General features: G+C 41.1%; 1 protein-coding gene across 13 annotated transcripts in view; it reads right to left on the bottom strand.

Moving 5' to 3' along the window:
- The window catches only part of CACNA1A (calcium voltage-gated channel subunit alpha1 A), a 461,089-nt gene that overhangs the window by 398,452 nt on the left and 44,778 nt on the right, over window positions 1-17,859 (bottom strand). For all 13 annotated transcript variants that reach the window (XM_042448340.1, XM_042448338.1, XM_042448344.1 and 10 more), the window contains exon 2: window positions 13,768-14,070. In XM_042448340.1, coding sequence (XP_042304274.1) covers window positions 13,768-14,012 — 245 coding nt within the window. In that variant the 5' untranslated portion in view covers window positions 14,013-14,070. The remainder of the gene's footprint in view (window positions 1-13,767; window positions 14,071-17,859) is intronic.

A 17,859-nucleotide genomic window follows, 5' to 3' on the forward strand; every position in this document is an offset into this window, starting at 1 on the left:
TGCAAATCCCTCAATAAGCAGATACTACTGTACTACTTACAGCCCACTCCTGGGTCACTGAGGCTGGCCTGACCTTTTTCAAGTACCCAGCGCTTTACACACTAGTGGCTGCCAGCCATACAGAACTATGATAGCTGTATTGCTGAAAGGGACAGAGTAAACTGTCAGCCACCAGGAACTCAGCAGACAGACAGGCCGTTAAAATTGGTCCACAGGACATGTATCATGGTAAAATGGGGCCTTTGGGATTGATTTTGGTTGTGTTCTGGAGGGCATATCAATATAAGTCAGAGAACTGGTTTAGGCTGTTCTGAGCAAAAGATGCTGAAGTAAAAACAAACTCTGAACTGCTTTGTTTTTCTACAGCTTGGACAGTGGGTCTTCAGCATGTTTGCACTGATGGAAGTAGTTCACGAACTACTGCCTTCCTTCAGGACATATTGGGTGAACCCATCCCTTGCCTATTGACAGGAAATCTTACTTAAAACCCAGTGGTAGACAACATAGTGCTCACTCAAATCTGTAGAATGATTGCTGGTATACTTGGAACTCCAAAGAACTCTGAATGATTTTGAAAATTGTTTTTAGAAGTTCTTATCTGATGGTTGTTAAGCTTGAAGAGACAAATTAATACCATTATATCTTGCATTCTCTTGAAACCACATGCCATTATTTTACTCTCTCTGACAAATATGACAACATTATATCTGTTTTGTAAAGAGTAGCTGTTATGTTTATCCAAGAAAAAGATTAAACTTTTTACAAACACAAAAAGCCAGTAAAACATATCAGTTTAGTGTATAAAGCAATTATGTATATGACCTTTTGCGGTGCATGAGACCAGCCTGGACCTCTACCACCACCGCTGCCCAAATCCCCCTACTGGGGGGGTGGGAAGAGCCGCCATCACCACCACGTGTGAGGCTGGCCCGGACCACTGACACGGGAAGGGGAAGAGCCATCATCCCCACCACTCATGTGGCTGGACTAGAACAGAAACAATATTGAGGCTGTCATGAACCATAGGATAAAGAGGGAGTTATAAAACTGCAGCAGCAGGTCACCCTGGGACAGGGGACATGCAAGCAATTGTGTCAAGAGTAGAAGGAGACAAGTGGCAGTGGGACAACAGTTTTGGTAATAAGACATACTAAATGTCCCAAGCAGATACTGGGCAGCAGCAGTAGTGAAAGGTGACTGGCAGAGGATTTCTCAGAGACAAGAGCAGTGGCACTATAGCTAACACTTGCTTGTACTGCACAGAGGGATGCCACAGAAACCTTATGATGAAACAATCCAAGATGAAAACAGAGATAAAACTAGAAGATGAGACTCCAAGGTGAGATGGCACTAAATGAGCTACTGGGCAGAGAACAACTGTGAATAGCATTATAGCTAATGACAAAACTGGACTCATGTTGAAAGGACGCTCAGCTGCTGATTTACTTAGAGACAAACAGGAAAACTGAAGCTGTACAGCACATGGAAACACACACAACACATAGGAATAGGAAATATGAGAAGCATGAATCAGCTGAAGCTAGACATAGTAAAACAAGAAATGGCACACATAAACATTGCAGTACTTGCAGTGAATGACCTAAGGTGGACAGGAGTGGGACATTTTGAGTCAGATAATTACAGCATTTTACTCAGGAAATGAAAATCCAAGAGAAATGAGATGGCATTTATAGTGAGGAGAGATGTAGCAAAAGCAGTCAAAGGATATACTGCAAAGTGTGACTGAATCACAGGAATGAGACTTCAGGGAAAACCCATTAATATAATCGTGACTCAAGTTTATGCTCCAATGACAGAGGCAAAAAAAAAAGAAGAAATTGAAAGATTCTATGCAGAAGAAATTGATCATACATCAAAACATGACTTCTTGCTAATCATAGGCAACTGGAAAGCAAAAATAGCAATCCAAGCAGAATCAAAGGAGTGAAACAGACCGCCCCTTTGTTCCACCGTCCAGGTGGCTTTAGAACACAGTGTTTTGATATCACACGCTCAGAAGCTGGCCTCCAGATGCCCAGATGCCCACACATGGGCTGGTTTCCAAGTGCTCTAGCACGATGCAGAGCTCCATAAAGCCAGCTTCTGTCCATGGTGGGGCAGGAAAAGCAAGCTTTTTGTTAGTACAAAAAGGAACGGCTCTCTGCCGCTCCTTTTATGGCTGAAAAAAAGGTGGAATGGGCCTGCAGTGTGAGGTTGCCACAGCCCCAATCTGTCTTCAGCTGCCCCTTCGGAGCAGTCTGTTCCACCCCAAAGATAGGAAAATCTGGCCTAGGTTCAAGAAATGAGGCAGGAAACAGAATTCTGCAAGGCCAACAGTTGTTCATTGCAAACTCATTTTTCAAGCAAACCAGGAGGTGACCGTGTGTGTGTGTGTGTGTGTGTGTGTGTGTGTATATATATATATATAAAATAGACTACATAATTGGAATCAAAAAATGGAGAAACTCCATTTTCTCCATAAAAACAAGGCCAAGAAGCATTGTGGCACTACTGTGAACTATTAGTAGCAAAAGTTAGAATAACTAGAAGAACACTAAACCAACCATTATGCCAAAATACAATCTGAAGAACATTGCAGAAGAATTGAAAAACAAAGTGAAAAACAGTTTTGTGCTAATACTGTAAGCCTAACTGAACAGGAGCCAAAAGAACTGTGGACTAAAGACAGGGACGTTCTCAGGGAGGAAAGCAAAAAGGTACTATCTATATCCAAAAAGAAAGATAAGCCTTAATGGATAACAGATGAAACTCTACAACCAGTCAAGGATAGAAGAGAACCAAAACAAGAGGTGACAGAAATAGAACCAAAACCCTGAATATAACTGTTCAGTTACTCATGTGCAGGCTTAAGGAGAATTATTATAATATTCAATGCAGTGAAATAGAAGCTAACAACAATAAAGGAAGAATAGGAGAGTTCTACAAGATTGGAGAAATCAAAGGAAAACTTAAGCCAAGAGTGTGGGTGGCCTGTGACCATCAAGGGAACACATTACATGACAAGGTAGAAATAAAACAATGATGGAAACAATACATAGAAGAACTATATAAGAGACAAAATGATGACCTTTTTAAAAAAATAGAAGAACCATATGAAAACAAACCTCCAGTTTTAAAAAAATGAAGTGGGAACTGCTCTCTTAACACTGGAAAGAAATGTCACCAGGAACTGATGACATACCAGTGGAGCTATTCCAAGTTAAAGAGACAGATTCTACCCTAATTCTAACTTGAATCTGTCCACAAATATGGAAAACAAAATAATCAATGGCCCACAGATGGGAAATGCTCAGTATACATTCCAATGCCCAAGAAAGGGGACACCAGGGATTGCAGTACTGCAGGACCATTGTATTAATTTTCCTATGCAAGGAAGGTGATGCTCAAACTTCTACAACAACTCTTACCATACATGGGAATGAGAAATGCCAGATGTCCAAGTTGGGTTCAGGAAAGGAAGAGATAATAGGGATCATACAGCAAATATACACTGGATAACAGTGTATCAAAGATTTTAAAAAGAAAATCAGCCTATGCCAGTTGTCTTCAAACTGTGCCCTTTAAGAGATTTTGGACTTCAGCTCCCAGAAGCCTCAGCCATGTTGGCCAACAGTCTGGGATTCCAGGAGCTGAAGTCCAAAATCCCTTAAAGAGCACAGTTTGGGAACCACTGGCCTACTCTATATAGGCTATAGCAAAGCCTTTGATTGTATAGATCACAGAAAGCTATGGATTGCTCTTAAAGAAATGAGTGTACCACAACATTTGATTGTCCTAATGCTTAACCTGTGCTCAGGATAAGATGCTACGGTTAGGACAGAACACAGAGAAATTGAATGGTTTCCCACTGGCAAGAGACCAGACAAGACTGCATTTTTCACCCTATTTGTTTCATCTGTATGCCTAAAATATCACACATAAAACAGGAATAGCGTCAAAGGAAGGGGACATGAAAATCAGAGAAAAAAAATCTAAGATATCTATGATACTAGACTATTAGCAGAAAATAGCCAAGACTTGGAGCGATTATTGAAGAAACACAAGCCAGAAAGTGCAAAGGCAGGTTTACAGTTGAACATTAAGAAAACAAAAATAATGACCACGGATGAGCTACATAACTTTAAAGTAAACAGTGAAAACACTGAAATAGTTGTATATTTTCCCAGATCTTAGCTGAGTCATTAGTCGGAATGGAGGCTGAAGTCAAGAAGTTCAAAGAAAATTAGGACTTAGAAGAGCAGCTATGAAAGAACCAGACAAGATCCTGAAGTGTAAAGATGTATATTTGAATACTGAAGTTAGGATTGTCCATGCCATCATATTTCCAATTTCTACGTATGGTTGTGAATGCCGGACAGTGAAAAATGCTGATAAGAAGAAAATCAACCCATTTGAGATGTGGTGCTGGAGAAGATTACTGCAGCTGCCATAGACTGCTGAAAAGAGAAATGAAAGGGTCCTAGAATAAATCAAGCCTGAACTCTCCCTAGAAGCAAAGATGACTAAACTGAGCTTGTTGTCCTTTGGCCACATCATGAGAAAAAAGTACTCACTAGAAAAAGAACAAGAGCTTGTTAAAGTGGAAGACAATAGGAAAACAAGAATACCACGAACCAGATGAATAGATTCAATCAGGCAAGCCATGGCCCTGAGTCTGCAAGGAGGATATGGTGACTAGAAGGTCTCTCATTCATAGGGTTGTCATGGGTCAAAGTCGATTTGAAGGCAGTTAACAACAGCAAGGCCAAATCATCTTATTTCACTAACTGGAACTTCTGTCCCCTTGAACTGAGCAGTTCTTGAATCCTACCCCAATCAAAGGATCATGATTAGCTTTATAGCCTTGCCTCAGATATGAACAGAAAACTGCATAGGGGTTGTTTTAATGGCTTTCCTGTAGCAACACCAGAAATACTTCTGCATAGTGGACAGAATGAGTTTGGGAGAGAGCATGAGTGCCACCCAGTGGGTTTGCAGGAAATTTCCCTGGAACAAGAATTAAATTTGCGGAAAAGACAGTAGTCCTTAAACACAGTCACACAACCATGCTTTTCTCATGGCAACCTACATCAGGTGGCAGCCCTCACTCATTCAGGTGAGAAAAAAAGAAGAAGAAATGAAGAAATGTATGTTAGCCCTATTTCTAATATCCCATGGTATGCTCCCTCCACTGGTTCCTTAAGTCACACATTAGGCATGACGCTCTGAAGCAGACTTCTGTACGTTTTTGGGTGAAGAGGGGGGGAGGAAAAAAATCTGGAAGGGTTTCAACATTTCCATGCAAAATAAGGTCCAATAAACACCTGAGGATTATTCATTTTGGGATAGACAATAGCAAATGCAAAGGGATTGTTTTAGGACACAAAGACCATGGTTAGTCTGGGAAAAGCAATCTCAGAATGAACAGTTGGTGACATGAAGCCTTCAGGGGGAAAAAGGAATGGATGTCAAAACAGCAGATCTAGACAAACACAGGGGTTGATAAGAAAAAGCACAACATACAAAGTAAGGGGGTGTTTTAGAGAACTTTGTCAGTTAGTCCAGTGCAGGACCCTTCCATATTACACAGTTGATGCACTATGATTCCACTTTAATGGACATGGCTCTGTCCTATGGAATCCTGGGATTGGCAGTGAAGGGAGGGGCCTTTGGAATACTCAGCCAGGGAACTCCTCTGGTGCCTCTGAACAAACTACAAATCCCAGGATGCAGCCATGGCACTTAAGAATGGAATAACATTGCTCAAAAGGAAACGAAGGGGTCATTCCCACTATAATTTAAATTAGGGTTGCCATAATTGTCTGCTAAAATCTGGGGCAAAATGTAGGACAAAATCTAGACCAAACTGTAGGACAACTGCAGGACAAAACTCAGCCCAAAATGTAATTTTTCTTAAATGTCCTACATTTTGGGCTGAGTTTTGTCCTGCAGTTGTCCTACAGTTTGGTCTAGATTTTGTCCTACATTTTGTCCCGGGTTTTAGTGGACAATTATGGCAACCCTAATTTAAATCAAATTACAAATCGGGTTATATGTCCATTGTACCCACTTGAAGTCATTTTCAATCTGATTCTCATCCTACAGAATTCCTTAAAAGCGGGGTAAACGCAGAAAACCCACTCATATTTGACACTACTTTTCAAGAGGTTCTTTTGAGAAGAACTGAATTGCAATCATGCTCAACAAGTGAGAACGACCTCCGGAATCACATCTCACCATCCTAGCATGTTAAAAAAAGGAACTACATTTTTATTAAAAGAAAGATCATAATAAGTGCATAAGTGGACAGAAGAATCACTGAGAGTACAAAAAAGGGAAAACAAACTCAGATTAAAAACTAGACATAAAGAACTATTAAAGACAATTAAACAAGGCTTAAGGCTACAACTTCTATCAGTTTTATTGGGTGGATTTATTGATTAGACTTACAAATAATCAACTAGTGGGGATCTAATTAATAATAAACTGTTTATTTTTATACCGCTTTTCCTTGAGATCAAAGCGGTGTACATCTACAAGAGCTATCACATACAGTATAAAAACAGTTAAAAACATTTCAATAGTAATCACAATTATTCAATAAAATTATCTAAAAATATCGATTAATCTAATTGGGGAATAAGTTCTCTACAGTGAGTTGGGAGGGTATGCTTGCTGGAAGAGATACGTTTTTAACACCTTTTTGAAGGCTTCCGGTGTACTGCTGAGGCGGATCTCTTCAGGAAGTGCATTCCAAAGAGTAGGAGTTATCACTAAGTAAGCTCTTTGATGGCTTGTTGCCAGTCGTACCTTAGGGTGTTCAAGTAGCAATTTCCCCGATGTTCTCAAAGTACGGGGCGGTTTGTGTAGGGAGAGGCGTTCCCTCAAGTAACTCAGGTCCAAGCCATGTAGGGCTTTAAAGGTAATAACCAACACTTTGTACTGGGACCGGAAGCGAATTGGCAGCCAGTGGAGAGATTTTAATACGGGAGTTATATGATCTGATCTAGATGTGCCTGTGACCAGTCTGGCTGCAGCATTTTGAATCAGCTGAAGCTTCTGAACCTGGTACAAAGGTAGCCCCATGTAGAGCGCGTTATAGAAATCCAAACGAGAGGTTACCAGTGCATGGACTACCGTTTCTAGGTCTTTTCGATCCAGACAGGGACACAGTTGGTGTATCAACCGGAGCTGGTACCAAGCACTCTTGGCCATCGCATCTACTTGAGATGATAACTGTAGAGATGGATCCAAGAGTATTCCCAAACTGTGAACTTCGTCCTTTAGGGAAATGTAACTCCGTCCAGGACAGGATGGCAAATTTTCCTATCTGGATTCGGAATACCTATCACGAGTACCTCTGTTTTCTCTGGATTCAGCTTGAGTTTGTTTTTCCTCATCCAGCCCATTACTGACCCCAGGCAGGCGTCCAGAGGAGAGGTGCCAAACTTAGTCACTGTATCAGTCGGAGACATGGAGAGATAGATCTGGGTGTCATCAGCGTACTGATAACACCGAGCTCCATGATTCCAGATGATCTCTCCCAGCGGCATCATGTAAATGTTAAATAGCATGGGGGACAGAATGGCGCCCTGGGGGATGCCCGATGTAAGCTCTCTTTTACGAGAGCTACTGTCCCCCAGCTTCACCATCTGGAATCTTCCTGAGAGATAGGACCGGAACCACTGGAGCGCAGTGCCCCTGATACCTAAATCTCTCAGGCGTTCCAGAAGGATACCATAGTCGATTGTATCGAAGGCCGCTGAGATGTCCAAGAGCACCAACAGGGTTACACTTCCCCTGTCAGTAGCCAGAAGGAGGCCATCGACTAAGGCGACAATTACATTGTTGGGCTAGATATTTATGAGACAGCCCATGAATTTTGTTAATTTTTCCAGCCATTGGAATCTTTCCCAAAGTGCAACAGTGGATTGTCATGGGGAACAAGGTGTAACTGTTAAGGAATAGGTGTACAAATCTGGCAAGCTCAGTTCATTTAATTGTGAGACTCTAAAAAATGTTCTTCTGAAGAAGGAGGGAGGAGGAACAACTCTTAGAATCAATTTAATTTTATAGGTTTATATTCAAAACATTTATGGAAATACAAAAAGATCCTCAGGAGAAAAGAAATAGTGCTAGGATTAGTAATACCTCTGCAACATCTTAATCTATGTGTATATGGAGATGGGAGAGAGGAAGAGAACAAATGTACTAGGCCTCTTAAGTGGTCTTTCTGGATTCTACAAATAAAGCAAAAAGAGTCTAAGGCTGCATCCGCATAACAGAAATAATCTGGTTTGACACCATTTTAATTGCCATAGCTCAATACTATGGAATTTTGGGAATGGTAGTTTGCTGTGGCATCAGAACGCTGGGACGGAGCTGAAAGACTATTTTCAGGTCAAGGCCAATACATTCAACCATGCTTTCCTGGAACCCTTCCACCCATTTGAGAAAGAAAGAAAAAAAATGCATTCCTGTAGCAGTGCTTAAATTCAATAAACGTAACAAATGTCAGTGTGTGCATTCAAATGGGAATTCATGTTTCATTTGGGAACTTTCCAAGTGATTTTTCTATTCTCTTGCCATTTTATGTTCTATTTAATTCATCCATTGACATTTTGCAATTTGTTACTTTGATATTTAAGCAGCAGAATAAACTATACACATTAGATTGCCCAACTTTCTTTTAAAGAATTATGGCTTCACCATCTAAGCAAATAATTCCAAATCAGGAAACACCACTAATCATGGGGATGAAGAATGCCATGAATACAGCATTTGAGGTGAGAATGGAAGCCTTCCCTGCCTGTACCTCCTTAGCCTTCTGGACAAGGAGAGGTGTCGCATCCACTTTGCTGACAACAGCAAACAGAAAGAGGGTGTCCCATCTTTCCAGAACATTTGTGGAAATGAGATGATCAATTACTTCTTAATGAAGTGCCAAGTCATGCTACAAACAAACACATACACACATTACATAATCAGATCACCACCAATTTCTCACTTCACAGTTCCCTAGCATTTTATACATTCCCCAGGCTATAGATGATTTGCATATTTGCAAAACACTGTCCTTTTCAGAACTGGGTAGGATGTTTTGGGGGAATTCCTAAGCTGAAGCACTAAGTTGCGGCAGAGAGGGAAAGAAAGTGCCACCCATGATTTCTGTGTATTCCCACCTACTCTTCGATGCATGTCAGACTGGTATATGGTGGTGCAATGGCAACTACATCCCAGCCTCACTACCGTTGTCACTGCAGCAGTCTCCAGTGCCAGCTAAATCTCATATTGCAGTACAGTATTTTGTGTGTCACTCCTTGGCAAAGGGGTGTCCCTATCCCCTGTTTCTGAGCCTCCATATCCCCAGGCTAGCTGGTTGAACCCTCCATAAAACTAAAGTCCTCTGCTAGAGATATCAGTGTTTCCAAGGCAACCAGCTGGAATCTCTTAGAGGCAGAAAAAAAGTGGGGGGGTGGAATAGCTTGGAAGGAAAATGAGAGAATGCGGGGGAGTCAGGGAAAGCCAATATCAATATTAACTTGGGGCTTCTAGCTCAGATAGGGAGATTCCTGCACTGCTGATTCCCAAGGAGCCCCAATGGGCCAAATGATTCCCAGCAGGCTTGGTACTTACAGGTTAATCCACCCATATATATCAGGGTAAGAATCACCATGTTAATGAGAGGCAAAATACACATGGCCAGACTAGCTGCTTTGATTTTGAAAGGCTGTCCCCTGGAACATGCTCCCACTCTGGGTTGGGTTCCTGCTCTGATTCTGTACTGTAATTGTCTACCACCTGCATACTGTTTGCTCTTGAAAGTGTTGTTTACCATTTCAGTGATGTTTACTGCATAAAGGAGCCACAGACAAAATTACTATAATCAGAGTCTCAATGCTTCACATAGCTTGGCTCCTAGAAGATGTCCCCTAGACAATGGAAATTCAGGAAGTGGAAAAAACTCATTGGGTTAATTGGCTATTTTCAACTAATCAGGGTTCAAAGGGTAAAACTGCTGTGATTTAGATTTTCTAAATCATTCTGGGAGTTGGAGTTTGTTGTGGGGTCCTTGGCTTGAGGCTATGAAATTCTGGGAGTTGGAGTTTGTTGCTCCCCCTAGCCTCCGATGGCCCCCTCTGTTGCTCCCATCTCTCCCCCCAGCCTCCTGTTTCATTCCCTTCATCCCTGTCAGCTACATCCAAATGTGTGCTCCATTCTTGAAGGAGCACCGAAAACAAATGGGGCAAAATTGCAGCACAGCATCATGGGAAATGTGGAACCTTGGAGGTTGGAGGGAGGTGTACCAGGACGGAAGCAAAGTTGCATTCCACACTAGACCAATTTGGATTGAAATAGAAGTGAACTTGGAAACAATTTTTGTGAATTTGCTTGTTACCGAATTCACAAAAATCAGGAGTCACTTTGGATTGACTGTGGATCCACCTCAGAACGACCCCCCATAGAAAGCAATCATGTGAGATAATACATCACATTTTAATGTGAATTCACATGGTTGGACCCTCAGTGGCTTCGGATCAGAGCTGCAAAACCCTCCGTGTGATAAGGGCCATAGTCTCTGGATATTCTAAAACAGTGGTTCCCATACTTTGGTCTTCCAGATGTTTTGAACTTCATCTGCCAGCATTCTTGGCTTTTGGTCATAGTAATTGGGGCTTTGGGGAGTTGAAATCCAAAACATCTGGAGGACCAAAGTTTGGGAATCACTGATCTAAAAGAATTAATGCAGGACATAACTTTCAGAAAGATGAGGAGGAGGAGGAGGAGAAGCAGCAGCAACAACAACAACAACAACGGAGATTTTCTGTGATGATAGTTAGGTTTGTGGGGCTATGGGTAAGTTTCTGCCTTCCTAAGAGATGCCCCTGAGCTAATGGTGGGAAATCTATCAGGGGTACTCTGATTCATATCACTCATGTGAATAACACAAGAGAAGAATGAAATGAAAACTGCAAAGAATAGCTCATTGTGTGGCCACATGGAATCTCCATGCAGATAGGCTTCTAAAGATTACAGATAAGAGACGTATGCTTGACTTTACTTTGGACCTTTGGCAACAATTATTTACGTGCCTTACAGCAGGAAAGGAGTTTGTCTTAGCTTGGCTTGATCCCTGGAGGATCATGATCCAGGCTGTGTTGACCTGAAATAGGCTGGTCCCAGTGATACCTTTATCATCCTAATTTCTAAAAAAAAGGAATGTTTGGGCTTCAGGTCTGAAATGCCTGAAAGCTACTGGCTATAATTGGAGAGCCAAGGGCAGGAGAGAAATCCTTTTAAAAATAAAACTAAAAGCTTCCTGGGGAAGAATATCTAGGTTCTGTGTAGATCAAATACACATGGCTTTTCAGATGATTTGGGCCCTAGAGATTTTAATGTTTGTTTTTGTGTAGTTTTAAACAGTTGTTTCCACACTGCTTTCACTTTATAATCAGTATATTGTTAATTTTTGTTGCAAACCAATCTAGTAACATCACCAATAAAATAGATAAAGAAGCAAATAATAATGCAAAGCATACCATACAAGTTCCTTCTGGAATGCAGTGGCTGGAAAAGTACCTGAAACCATGCTGCTTCTTCTAAAAACTTCTCTCTCTGCACTGCAGTTGAGATAAGTTGGAGTAGGGTAGGATGGGATAGGATAAGCATAGATGTAAGCATAGTGCCTTCAGAACTAAGTTCTTTTAAATTCAACAAACTCTGCTCCAATGTATGTGTTTAAGAGTACAGTCATATGCAACCTTACTGGAAGTAAGCCCTGCTGAACATAGTAGGACTTACTTTCAAGTAAAGATGCATAAGATTATGGTACAAATCCTATTAAAACTGGGAAACATTCAGGAAATTGAGTCATGGTGAACTGAGTCATCTGCCATTATTCACATCACAGGCAACATCAAACAGGTTCCCATGACTCATGCACAATTTCATATAGCAACAGCAGCTGTAATAGCTGCAGATCATGAAGAACAATGAAATTTCCCCAGACATGTGCATGTGCCAAGAATGAATGTTCTGGTAATACGAATATTTGTAGCCAAGGCTGCTTGTACTACAAAGTACAGTGGACCCTTGTTATATGCTCGGGTTTGGTTCCAAGATCCCCCATGGATAACAAAATCCATGGATGCTCAAGTCCCATTAAATATAATGACATAGCAAAATGGTGTCCCTTATAAAAAATGGAAAATCAAGTTTTGATATTTGAAATTTATACTTTTTTGAACATTTTCATTTTCAAACCATGGATGCTTGAATCCGTGTATAAAAAAATCTATGTATAAGAAGGGCTGACTGTACCTCCAAAGTGCTCTACCAATTTCCTACCATTTCCCATGACCAGTAACTGCAGAAAAAACATCAGACAGTCTTGTGACATTTTAAGGACTAAGGGGCTGTGCAGACCAGCAGAACAGCCCGGTTGGGGGCAGAGTTGGGATGTGGCATCCACATGACGCATGCCCTGGCTCCACGCCCCAGGGCAGTGTGACACCACATGCCACACTACACAGTGTGCGGCATCACGGTGCTCCTCTGGTGCTGTTTCCGCATGACGCAGTGCCAAAGGAGTGCTGTAAAACCACAGTGCCACAGCTATCTCACCCTTTGCAGGGTGCTTTTTGTGGCTCCTTTTTGCACCCTGCAAAGGCCAGATCAGGGCCAGGGCATACGGTTGCCACAACCCCGATCTGGCTGTAAAAGAGGTGGTCTGCATAGCCCCTAAGCGCTCCATTGTGGCAAATAATACTGAAGAGATCACTTTATCAGAAATGTATTGGCTTGCTAACCACTGGAACCCTCCTTCAAAAGCCCAGATACATGTGTATATTTGCTATTCCACCCATATATATATATTCAAAACTGATATATTTTCAAACATATCTTTAAAATATAGGGAAATGAAGTTTGATGTCCTGGAAGAATAGGCACATAAATTTCAGCCTCAATGCTATCCTCTTTTTTCTGGGAGTAAAACCCACTGAACTCTTGAGTTTTACTTCTGACTAGACACCAGAGCCCATCTACATTTGGAAGCTAGGCAGAGTCAGCCCTGGCTAGTACTTGGATGGGAGGCGATCAATGAATTACAGGTAATGCAGGCTATATTTCATAGGAAAGAACTGGCAAAACCATTTCTGAGTATTCCTTGCCTAAGGAAACCTATAAAATGCATGGAGTTGCCATAAGTCAACATACAACTTGAAGACACACACAGACATACAAAGAACTATGACACACCAGTGTATGTTAGTTTGCAGGTAACTCTCCCATGTTCATTTTAAAATAAGGTTTTAGGTTATCAGAGCCAAATCCCTTCACCTGAAACCCTTGAGCATCAGAATACCCGTAGTAAAGAGAATGAATATCTAGACACAGTCTAGACAGATTAAAGGACACAGCCAATTAGGTAGCTGAAAAATGATGTCAGGAGCAAACATCCCCCTACTGTATGGGGTAGTTGTAGGTACTTTTTGGCAGGAGTCAACATTAAAATGAAGAAGCCAGGGAGGGACAGATGAAAGAGGCAATGGAGGATGAAATGATTGAGAGGTAGAGTTTTGATTGTGGAAGGGAAGTGAATTCAACAACAGGGAACTAAAAGGCCTACAGAGAATAGCAAGAGGAAGTTTTGTGGTGAGGGAAAGGAGAAGGGCATCAGTTACTGAACAGCAAAATGGTTTGGGGTGTTTTAAAGATAACTTGAGTGATCCATAAGACTCAATTAAAGAACTGACATATACTCACTCCCACTCCTTGCGTTGTGCCTGGGGTGTGTTATGGACCTTGTGTGCCTGATGGGCCATGATGATATCACGATGATCCACCACGCCTCCACGCCGCTTGTAGGACAGAGGCTCCTGACCCATATAGTGGTACCAGCTGCCAAGGAAAGGGTACTCAGGGCTAGTCGGCCCACGGCCATCATGCACCGCCTCATAGTAGCTGGGAGGGGACAACAGGGATGATCGGACAACAGCACGCCTCGCCATCCATGGGACTTGAGCTGAGACCCCAGAGGTTTCTGCCTGGCTGCTTGCCAGAGGGTAGCTGTGGAGATGGGGATAGACACAAAATAAAATAAATGGCAGAAAACACATAACAAGATTCAACTACCACCTGGTCTCACCACCAGAAGGTTGACTACCAGCTGATGAACTAGTCACATGGGACTTGAGCTAGTCACAGAACACAACAATGATGTGGAAGAGTTGCAATTTGCATTGGTAGATGGACTATGTGCATGCATACATCATGGATCTTCCAGACATTTAAGTAAATTTACTAGGAACATAACTAGACACTGATCTCTATGTAGTCTGTAAATAATCCAAAGATAAGGGAGGTGTGCATGGTGAGGTTGTCTCTTAGTAGGCAGAACTTGCTTTTTCTGTGCAAGTGACACAGAAATATGGTTTCTTTACCATATTTGCTCTTGGATGAATAGTGTCAAAATAATACTCTCTCACACTCAATCTCTTTCTCTCTCTCAGGATGCATCTCCATTGATCAAAAAGACCAGAAAGTCCCACATTTTATTTCTGTTCTTTTCAATTTTATTTTGAAGAAGCATGCATGCTTTGTTTATCATGGTATGTCAGCTCACAGTACAGTGAGCCCACTGTATTACATTATCCATGCATTCAAGCATCACAGCTTTTATATGTCTATCTATCTATTCTAAAAAGCAAACTTTCATTTTGCCATTTTATATAAGGATCACAATTATACTAAGCCAACATTGCATTAAATGGGAGTTGAGTATCCATGGATTTTGGTATCCACAGCAGATCCTGGAAACACCAGCAGACACAAAGGGCCCAGTGTAGAATCTGAGATTTTTTATATCAGCTCTCCAGGTTCATTTATTTTAACACAGTATAAAATAGGAAAGACAAGAAACAAAATCTGGAACTTTTAAATCAAGACTGATGTGCCCTCAATCTCACTTCCCCTGTTGCACTAGACAGAAGTTAGCTTCTGTGCTATAAGCCTATACAGCCTATATATGCAAAGAGCAGTGGGGTCAGAATGAATGGCTGAAAGGATTCTAGCATTTCTGTTCTGAGCTGGATGGCAATTGGGTTCTAGTTCTTTTTTCTGGTTTGTTTGTCTCCCTTGGGAGATTCTGTTCAATGACTAAAAATAAACAGAAGATAATGAGCCCCCAAGGGGATTTCTAATGCCAGTGTAAACCCAAAATGAAGCTGCAAATCTCTCTGCTTTTGCCTCCTATTATTAAATGATGATGATGATAGCAACAACAGTAGAAGTAATATAACAATAACAATAGTAATGGTAGCATTTACAAAAAAAAAATTAATAATAATATCCAACCTAGAGCTCCATCTCTTCCAGGAATTACAGCACCTGGTATATCTGTGTCGTGATAGGTATCAGCCACTAGAGGACACTCTTACCACCAAGAAATTGGGGGAAGGACAACTGGAAGGAGAGAACTGACTTTTTTGGGAAGGATCAATCAAATATCTGTAATGCTGGGTCATCTTTGCAGTGCTAAATGCCACCCAGAAATTCTCCATTTTCTGAAGGCAGGGAGAATATGGCATACACTTTTCCCTTGACACACAGAGCCCAATGTCTCTCTTGGAGTAACATCTATCCTCATTCACTTCACAACTGGTGACTTTCTGGCTCTTGGAGATGCAATGAATTGACTGCCCTGGAGAGTCAAATAAATGCCTGGTCTACCTGAGAGAGACTGCACAGTCAGGAGGCAATCCCACAACTGCCAGAATGTTCTCCTTATAACTCTCCCTCAAATTTATTTCAGCTTCCCCTGTTCATTATTCTTTTCCCTAGTAGCTTTCCCTGAGTCCAAATTCCAACACAAACCAAAAACAGAAAGAGCAATTAAAAATAAATGACCAAGTGGGGCTATTGAAAGACGGCTGCAGTACGTAATTCATGGGGTTTGGTAATGACACTAGGAGGTGTCTCTTCCCTAACCCTCCCAAAAAGGTACACATAGTTCTTGTTCTCAGTATTCTTCTGTACTTGTCTCCTTTTTCCAGAGAAAAGAGCATATTTCAACCCATAGCTGAATGTATAGTGCCAAAAATATAAGTTCTTGACTTTTGTTCAACTCTTACGTCAAACCATCATAAAAAATTCTCATTGGTTTTTTCCTGTTCCCATCTCTTTTAAATTTAATCATCTGCCAGATCCTGCTGCCCCCCCCCCACTTTCTACACAATATTATAAAGGATGGTTCTCCAGGTGCTGCAATGGCTGCTGAATATGATAATCAGTAGTTTAGTTGTATATGTATTGTAGATGTACAATACAATGCATTAAGTATGTGGGCATTCGTTAAAGAAAAGAAGTATGTCATAGTGTGTGAATCTTTCAGAACTCCTGAAAAGTTCTAACAAAACTTCTACTTCAGCATGTTTTTTTTTCAGGGTTGTTTGTAGCTCACTCAGTCTTTACAGATGATTTAGTGTGAATTCCAGATGAAAAGTTGACCCAATCTCCTTTTACTAAGCATAGCAGAGAATGAAAGTATTATCAATTGGCTACAACTATGACTTTCAATGTGAGAAGTGATCTCTTGGAAGTGAAGTCAGATACACCCCCATTTGTACAAGTGACTGTGTAGTATCAGTGGCATTACTAGGCTTGGCATCACCCGGTTTGGTAACTCATGGTGTCAGCCCCGCCGCCCCCCGCCCAACTGACTTTCTCCCATACCACACCATACAGATTCCTTTGTAAAAAAAAAAAAAAAAAGGACTAATATTACTCAGAAATCATAATTCCCATATATCACTGAATGTAATAGTTGTGACCTAAATAACTAACAAAATTAAAACCATACCTTTAAGTTACAATATCATAGATACAGTCAAAATGTATTTACATGTACAGTGGACCCTTGTTATACGCTGGGGTTTGGTTCCAAGATCCCCCGTGTATAACAAAATTCGTGTATGCTCAAGTCCCATTAAATATAATGACACAGCAAAATGGTGTCCCTTATAAAAAATGGAAAATCAAGGTAAATTTATACTTTTTTGGGACATTTTCAAACCGTGTATGCTTGAATCCGTGTTTAAAAAAATCAGTGTATAAGAAGGGCCGACTGTACATATTTCCTGTGGTTAAAGTTAAAATGTGGGAACAACACAGTCACTTAAAAGTTGGTTCTCCAGCTATCTGTATCAAGACGGGCCTTGTAGGAATTTATTTATGTAGGGGTTACAGCTCAATGTGCATTCAAGTGTTTCTTACGGTAAACTCCTCTGCCGCAGAAGTTTAAAAATTTTCAAAATTATACATATAAACACACTCGGATCTAAATTCTGTTGTTAGTCCTGTCCAGAGTAGACCCACTGAGTCAGTGGGATTTACTTATGCATTGACTCACCATTCAACAATTGGCTGAATTAATCCATTCTAGTTAGGACTAACTTGCTATTTGATGTTCTTTTGTTGCCTGTTTTATTGAATCATTTCCCGTATTGTTATGTATTTTATATGTATTATCCTACTAGAGAGGCAGGCTAGCTCCAACAGGCCTCCCTGGAAGATGATTAACCATCCATTAAGAACCCAAGCCCTCCCTCCAGTCCATCTCCCCTGATCCAGGCCTCGGAGGTAGAGAAGAACTGCTGGCCCTCATCCCCTTCCCCCCCCACCACTCCCTTCTCCTTTTGTGTTGTGTCTTTCTAGATTGTAAGCCCGAGGGCAGGAAACCACCCAATTAAAAATATTGTATGTGCAGCGCTGTGTAAATTTACAGCGCTTTATAAATAAAGGTTAATAATAATAATAATAATAATAATAATAATAATAATAATAATAATAATAATAATA

Source organism: Sceloporus undulatus, chromosome 2, assembly GCF_019175285.1.
Source record: "Sceloporus undulatus isolate JIND9_A2432 ecotype Alabama chromosome 2, SceUnd_v1.1, whole genome shotgun sequence".
Classification (NCBI taxonomy): Eukaryota; Metazoa; Chordata; class Lepidosauria; order Squamata; family Phrynosomatidae; genus Sceloporus; species Sceloporus undulatus.